Source organism: Stenella coeruleoalba (genome assembly GCF_951394435.1).
Source record: "Stenella coeruleoalba genome assembly, chromosome: 7".
Classification (NCBI taxonomy): domain Eukaryota; kingdom Metazoa; phylum Chordata; class Mammalia; order Artiodactyla; family Delphinidae; genus Stenella; species Stenella coeruleoalba.
Window position 1 is genome coordinate 57,027,450 of NC_137153.1, and position 8,684 is coordinate 57,036,133.

Genomic DNA, 8,684 nt, shown 5'->3' on the forward strand with positions numbered 1-8,684 from the left:
CTTTGCTGCCAACTAAGACTGGCCTCTCTTGCCTATGGGCTCTGTGACTGAGTTCTGCCAATTAAATATAAGAAATGTCATTGGAAACCTTAAAATTGGACTTAAGTCTACCAAATGTGTTACAATTATTTTTTTCCAGTATGTTGTTGCTTATTTGACTTTATTTATGATGGAGACTTTTTGGGAAAAGGTAGTTATTATTTTTATATATTCAAACTTATCTTTTTCATTATGGCTTATGGTTTTCTTCTACAAGTTAAAAAAAGGCCTTCTCTACTCCAAGATTGGAAATATATTTACCCATACTTACTTCTTAAATTTTTATGTTTTCATTTTTTAATGTTCAAATCTTTCATTTTGTTTGACTGTTTTTTAAAGACTTTTGACAGCTGGAGTACTGCAACGTACTACCTTACCTAACTATTCTTATATGTCATACTTTATCTTTTAGAAGCAAGAATTCAGCATTTAGGTATTAAAATGATTTCAGTTAAGGACAAGAAATGTCAATATATAGAGAAATTACATGTCATAAACCTCTGGTGAAGGAAAAGTTAAACTATGTAACATTATGTGCTCTTTTAAAAGGTATGTTGATGAAACTACAAAATCCCTGAAACCAATGGTATCTGGAGATTTATCTTATAACTTGCCTTGGTAGAGTTTGGATTGTATCCTATAGCTTATCTTTGATAAGATAAGATAAGATATAGCTTATCTTATAGCTCTTCAAAACAAAAGAGTAACAAAAAAAGAAAACTACAGACCAATATCACTGATGAACAGAGATACAAAAATCCTCAACAAACTACTAGCAAACAGAATCCAACAGCACATTAAAAGGATCATACACCGTGATCAAGTGGGGTTTATCCCAGGAATGCAAGGATTCTTTAACATACGCAAATCAATGTGATAAACCATATTAACAAACTGAAGGAAAAAAACCATACCATCATCTCAATAGACACAGAAAAAGCTTCCAACAAAATTCAACACCCATTTATGATAAAAACCCTCCAGAAAATAGGCATAGAGGGAACTTACCTCAATATAAAAAGGCCACATATGACAAACCAACAGCCAACACTGTTTTCAATGGCAAAAAACTGAAATCATTGCCACTAAGATCAGGAACAAGACAAGGTTGCCCACTCTCACCACTATTATTCAACATAGTTTTGGAAGTTTTAGCCCAGCAATCAGAGAAGAAAAAGAAATAAAAGGAATCCAAATCGGAAAAGAAGTAAAACTGTCACTGTTTGCAGAGGACATGATACTATAGAGAATCCTAAAGATGCTACCAGAAAACTATTAGAGCTTATCAGTGAATTTGGAAAGTAGCAGGATACAAAATTAATGCACAGAAATGTCTTGTATTCCTATACACTAATGATGAAAAATCTGAAAGAAAATTAATGAAACACTCCCACTTACCAATGCAACAAAAAGAATAAAATACCTAGGAATAAACCTAAGGAGACAAAAGACCTGTATGCAGAAAACTATAAGACACTGATGAAAGAAATTAAAGATGATACAAACAGATGGAGAGATATACCATGTTCTTGGACTGGAAGAATCAACGTTGTGAAAATGACTATACTACCCAAAGCAATCTACAGATTCAATGCAATCTCTATCAAACTACATATGGCATTTTTCACAGAGCTAGAACAAAAAATTTCACAGTTTGTATGGAAACACAAAAGACCCCAAATAGCCAAAGCAATCTTGAGAAAGAGAAATGGAGCTGGGGGAATCAGGCTCCCTGACTTCACACTATACTACAAAGCTACATTAATCAAGACAGTATGGTACCCGCACAAAAAGAGAAATATAGATCAATGGAACAGGACAGAAAATCCAAAGATAAACCCATGCACATATGGTCACCTTATTTTTGATAAAGAAGGCAAGAATATACAGTGGAGAATAGACAGCCTCTTTAATAAGTGGTGCTGGGGAAAATGGCTAGATACATGCAGAAGAATGAAATTAGAATACTTCCTAACACCATACACAAAAATAAACTCAAAATGGATTAAAGACCTAAATGTAAGGCCACACACTATAAAACTCTTAGAGAAAAACATAGGCAGAACACTCTATGACATAAATCACAGCAAGATCTTTTTTGACCCACCTCCTAGAGAAATGGAAATAAAAACAAAAATAAACAAATGGGACCTAATGAAACTTAAAAGCTTTTGCACAGCAAAGGAAACCATAAACAAGACGAAAAGACAACCCTCAGAATGGGAGAAAATATTTGCAAATGAAGCAACTGACAAAACAATTAATCTCCAAAATATAAAGGCAGGTCATGCAGCTCAATATCAAAAAAACAAACAACCCAATCCAAAGATGGGCAGAAGACCTAAATAGACTTTTCTCCAAAGAAGATATAGAGATTGCCAACAACCACATGAAAGGATGCTGAACATCACTAATCATTAGAGGAATGCAAATCAAAACTACAATGAGGTATCACCTCACACCAGTCAGAATGGCCATCATCAAAAAATCTACAAACAATAAATGCTAGAGAGGGTGTGGAGAAAAGGGAACCCTCTTGCACTGTTGGTGGGAATGTAAATTGATACAGCCACTATGGAGAACAGTATGGAGGTTCCTTAAAAAACTAAAAATAGAACTACCATATGACCCAGCAATCCCCCTACTGGGCATGTACCCTGAGAAAACCATAATTCAAAAAGAGTCATGTACCACAATGTTCACTGTAGCTCTATTTACAATAGCCAGGACATGGAAGCAATCTAAGTGTCCATCAACAGATGAATGGATAAAGAAGATGTGGCACATATACACAATGGAATATCAGCCATAAAAAGAAACAAAACTGAGTTATTTGTAGTGAAGTGGATGGAGCCAGAGTCTGTCATACAGAGTGAAGTAAGTCAGAAAGAGAAAAACAAATACCATATGCTAACACATATATAAGGAATCTAAAAAAAAAAAGGGGGGGGCTTCCCTGGTGGCGCAGTGGTTGAGAGTCCGCCTGCCGATGCAGGGGACATGGGCTCGTGCCCCGGTCCGGGAGGATCCCACATGCCGCGGAGCGGCTGGACCCGTGAGCCATGGCCGCGGAGCCTGTGCGTCCAGAGCCTGTGCTCCGCAACGGGAGAGGCCACAGCAGTGAGAGGCCCGTGTACCGCAAAAAAAAAAAAAAAAAAAGGTTCTGAAGAACCTAGGGGCAGGATAGGAATAAAGACGCAGATGTAGAGAATAAACTTGAGGACACAGGGAGGGGGAAGGGCAAGCTGGGACGAAGTGAGACAGTGGCATGGACATATATACACTACCAAATGTAAAATAGATAGCTAGTGAGAAGGATCCACATAGCACAGGGAGATCAGCTCAGTGCTTTGTGTCCACCGAGAAGGGTACTATAGGGAGGGTGGGAGGGAGACGCAAGAGGGAGGGGATATGGGGATATATGTATACATATAGCTGATTCACTTTGTTATACAGCAGAAAGTAACACACCATTGTAAAGCAATTATACTCCAATAAAGATGTTTAAAAAAAATAGAAAAAAAAAATAGTAAAGAGTCACATGTATTTTTCACCTCAACTCCTCTACCTAAAATACTAAGAAAGGTTAACAAAAGTAAAAACTTAAAAAAAAGTAGGTTTTCAACATTTACAAAATAACTGAGTTACTCCAGCTTAACTAAGTGTGACTTACTAATAAAGGACTTAGCTCTAATACAGTTAGAAGGACAAAGTAAGAAATCAATAAATATCTGATGAAAAAAATCTTTACATATTAATTTATACATTTTTTTCTCTTTCTTTTTGCTATTGTTATGGTTAATGGTTATTTCACATCTCCTCTTTAATCCCCACCAAGGAGAAAGTAACAACAAACTCTCCTTAAATTGTTTTTATCATAGAGGCCAGAAAAAAAAGCAACCAGAAGAAAAGACTCCTCCAGAAACAGTCTATTGTTAATTTATAACTACAATTTATACCCAGAAGTCACTAGGGGGAGACCTTTCTAATTTCCAAATTTCTCTATTAAACTTCAGTTATTAATTTCTTTTGTTATTAATTTATGATCAGCAATGGTATTCAGATTTTGTCACCTAAAAATACTCAAATGTATAAGTGATACTTGACTTGAGAAAAAGAAGTAAGTTCTTTTGTGAGCAATAAAATGCTACAAATGGATTGTGGGACTATTGTACAATATGTATTAGTTTTTGTAAGTTTTTTAGTTATTTAAATGCTATATAATCTTCAATGTGGATTATACCTCTAATTATTAAAAAGACGCTCCTTCATATACAAAAAAAAAAGCCCCCAAAAAACACAAAACTAGTTTCCAAACTATTCCACACATTATTAAAACAAGGAAACTAACTACTACCAACCATATTATCTTTATATTTTCCTTTCCTTTGGGCATTTAAAATGTTCTTTTCAAAAATTAAAAGTAAAAATCCTTAAATATTACTCATTATAAAATGCCTTATTCTTACTACAAAACTTCCACACAGAATCAAGTAATTTAAAATATAAATTTAAAAATACTACTCCTTCTCACAAAGTTTATTAAACTCAGCCAATGAGAGCTGACTAAATGCCCGAAGATTTGGGTCTGAGTTATCTTAGCAGTGGATTGGCTTTGACTTTCACTTATCAACATGGAAATAAATATCAACTTTACAGACACAGATAAACAAAATTATCTTTTTCACTGGGTACCTACTCTCCCACCACCTAGTTTAGTATATGCCAACATAATAGGCCCTCGATTGACCTCTACTGCACGAATGAATTCAACAAACATATAAAAACTATTTTCTATATTTAAACAAATTAATTTCCTATCAGAACTCAAAGAAAACAATGGAAAGAGTTTAATTACAAAGTATGGCACAAACTAGCCACTCACTAAATTATATTATGAAAAATAACTGTACAAAAAGATTCATCTATTAGAATACAGCTCCTAACAACAGTGAGAATTCTAATTATACAACATGTTCTCAATTTTTTTTTCTTTTTTTGACCGTGCTGCACCGCATGCAGGATCTTAGTTTTCTCACCAGGGATCAAACCTGCACCCCCTGCAGTGGAAGCGTGGAGTCTTAACCACTGGACCGCCAGGGAAATCCCCCAATTTTGTTTTTTCTTTGTGAATGACTGGACAAGGTTTCAACACACCTAAATGTCTACTAAAAAATGTAACTGGTTGATTTCTGTAGTTATATACTCTTAATTCCAACATCACATACATCATGAAAGTTAATTTCATCATGAAAGTTGGAGTAATACACATATATTTCATTTAAACGCCATAATATATCTTTACCTGAAATTGGTATATAGGTTTAGTAAATATTTTTGGCTGTGACTAAAAAGAGAAATATGGTTTGAGATATACATAAATTTGTGTGTGTGTGTACACCTGTATGTGTGTCTATACATATATACATTACACATACATAACTTTTTCTTATCTGATATTCTATAAGTGGTAAAAAATGTGCACATACACATACCCACAACCCCATTCTTGGTCACAAATAGACCACAATCTTGAAATACAAAATCAAAATTAAGAGTATGGTGAAGTTAGGTTCTAAATCAGTGAATAAAGCACGACTGTCATGAACCTGAAATTGATCTTTGGAGTACCTTTGAAAGTTCCTTAGAAAATGCTAGATTTGGAAGCTAACCTATTCTCAGTAAATCCAATATGGACAACTTTTCTTCCCACACTGAAATCAACCACTTTTTCTTCATCTAAGTATGTGTATGTTGCTTGCTAACCTGGGGCCATATGAAAAAAAGTTTAAATATCACAATCACATAGAGTAGGATGAGATACTCATATTAAGAGAAACAGTTGAAACAGATTGTTTTCTATTACATGCTTATTCTGAGTCATTCCAATGGACTGGAATGGTACATGGAATCACTTTCTTTTTCTTCACCAAGCACATATAATTGAATTCCTGTAAGTTAAACGTGGGGAGAAAACCAACTAATTTAAATGAAGCTGCAACTTATGACCAGAGACTAATTAATTAGTGGGGTTCTTTTTCCCAAAGTGTGCATTTTGCCCATTACTGGGCTGTGAAATTAATTTAGTAGATATTAGCAGCACTTTCTTAAATAATAGATTTTAAAAGAAAACATCAGAGTTCAGGACACACAGGGTAAATATTCTTTCTGAAATTATATGCATGTGTATGTGTGTCTACTTACTAGGTTGACGTAAAATGAATTTCTTATCTTGGGTACAATTTTTGAGAGCTGTGGAAAACACAGGGGTTAATACTATGTGTTCTTGGGTACTGTGATTTCTAGCTTAATATATAAGTGGAAGAACTAATTTTAAAAATGTAAAAGTGAATGTTTAATTACTTAAATGCTTTTTATAAAACAATTCAATTATTATGTCTCCCAAATTTCCCCAAAAGCAGGAGTATGATTTGACTGAAGTTTTATGGTATGGGATAGTGCCAACCTCATCTCACATTACTGGAATGCCTATGATCATCTAACAGTGTCAGTACTATAAAATCTCAAGAACCATTGTTCTAGGCTACCTATGACCATCTCAATTCTTACATCTTCCGTAGTCCCATTTTGAAAGAATATAATAGTTAAAGGATTGGGGGAAGAGGGTCATTGGGCTGTTTCCAACAGACTGATTTCTTAATCAAGTCAGTCACAAAACTAAACATCTTAGTTCCTTATCCAGCTCAGGGCATAACTATGGTAAATACAGAGTAAGGGGTAGCGGAGAAAGGGTGTAGAAGATATGGGCAAACAGCATCTTAGATTAGGACTTGCCAAAGTAACAAAGCCCTTTATCATGGATTCACATCTTTAAACTACCCAAAGGTGAAGACTGAGATGACAAAACGCTTTAAATTCCTTGGTGTCTTTTATTTATCCCTTTGCTCCTTACCCAGTGAAGAATAGAGAATGGAAAGTCAAAAGGAGGCAGTCACATAATACCTCCTCAAGTTGTTTAAGCAAAGACATATTCAATTTGAACAAGACTACTGTGTTTTTACATCCTTGACTCAATCAGTAAAATCCTGCAAAAGAATCCAATAGAATTATGAGAATGAAATTCAGGAATTTTTATTAATCTAAACTTATGATATTGTTTATAAAGTTACCTTGTTGTTTAGCAGTTCTTAATTGGTTCTGTCTTGAAGACAGAGTGACTCAAAGATCTACTGTTGAGTGAATTCCGAACATTTAGTCACCCAACCCTGTTAAAGGTTCTGGTAAATTCGGAGAAGAGATGGTGGTAAGGATGCAAAACTATAAAGGAAAATCAAATCTTTCTGAACATGAGTAGTCAAGCCATCTTTGGTATATACGAATAACAGGAAAGTAATGTTAAAGCAATTGATTTCGTAAATGCTTTTCCCAGGCAAGATGAAAATAAGATTTCTCTCTCCAGAAGTATGGAATTAACTTAGTTGGTTAATAAATATTAAGCATCATCTACTGTGAATGAAAATGCCCAGCCTGAGACTCCCTAAAAATTATTGGTCTGTTTTAACAACTTAAGTTTTACTTAAGAACAAGGGCAAGTGTGGGTTTGACAATTAAAAACAGGCTCCTTCATCCATGGGTTTTATTTCAATAAGAGTGTTTCCACTTTCCCATTCCACATTTCAACTCAGGGATTGCACTCCTGCTGCACCAAGTACCACTACAGTCACGACACAGACCTTGGGCTTGGGGGCGGTAGGGGTGCGACTGCGCGTTTTGGTGGGATCCAAGTGAGGTCAACCAAACCCAGGGCGCCTTGGCCGACCCTGCCCGCCCACTGTCCGGAGAAGGGCGGGAGCCCGAGGTCGGCGAGCCGGACAAGGCCGCCTCCCTCAGCCCAGAGCTGCGGGCCAGGCTGGGTGTGGGAGCCGGCACCGGGCGCCGCCGGGCGGAGGTGGGTGGGTCCCAAACCCGCGCAGCTAGGCAGCCGAAGGCAGAAGGAGACGGGCGCATTTCCCCACCGGCCCCGGCCCGGCTGTGGAGGGGAAAGACCGGCGGCCACCTCGATACCTGACACAGGGCCAGCTCCTCCTTTACGCTGCTCAGCTCTTCCTCCAGCAGCTGCGTCCGGGTCACCATCGCCTCCTCTACCGAGATGCCCTCTAGTCGCATGGACCCCATGGGCGCGCTGTGGAGGGGAGCCTGAGCCGCAGCTGTCCGCCCTGGCCCTCGCTGGCCCTCTGACCCTTCTTCGCCCCGCCGGGGTAAATCGCTTTTGTCCATGACGCCCTCCCGCGCTGCGCCCGCAAAACCCGAAGTGTCGCTTAGCACTTCGTGTGCCACAGCTCCCAGCCCAACACGTGGGGACCCGGGCCCCAACTGTCGCGCGGCGGGCGGAGGGAGCTGTGAGGGCCGCAAGCGCGCCGCCATGGCCGCGGCTACTAACGGGTCAAGTTCCTTCTAGGAAACTCCTCCTCCCCTTCCCCATCCGAGCAAGCCCGAAGCTCCGAGCTGCGCATGCGCCCGACTTTTCCCGCCTTGGCGCGCGGCGTTTCGCGCTCGCGGGTCCTGGCTGGCTTCCCACGGGCCGCGCGCCCGGCGTGAGCGTTAGCGGCGCACGCGCCGTGGTCCGAAGAGTCAGGCGGCTCCGCCCCGCGCACTATCCCCGCTTGCCCTGGTCAGCCTTTAAC

The 8,684-nt window shown here is 38.6% G+C and overlaps 1 protein-coding gene across 3 annotated transcripts in view; it reads right to left on the reverse strand.

Moving 5' to 3' along the window:
* Positions 1-8,473, reverse strand: part of CNTLN (centlein) — a 330,490-nt gene extending 322,017 nt beyond the window's left edge. For all 3 annotated transcript variants that reach the window (XM_079927964.1, XM_079927963.1, XM_079927962.1), the window contains exon 1: positions 8,065-8,473. In XM_079927964.1, coding sequence (XP_079784090.1) covers positions 8,065-8,424 — 360 coding nt within the window. In that variant the 5' untranslated portion in view covers positions 8,425-8,473. The remainder of the gene's footprint in view (positions 1-8,064) is intronic.
* Positions 8,474-8,684: the final 211 nt, after the last annotated feature.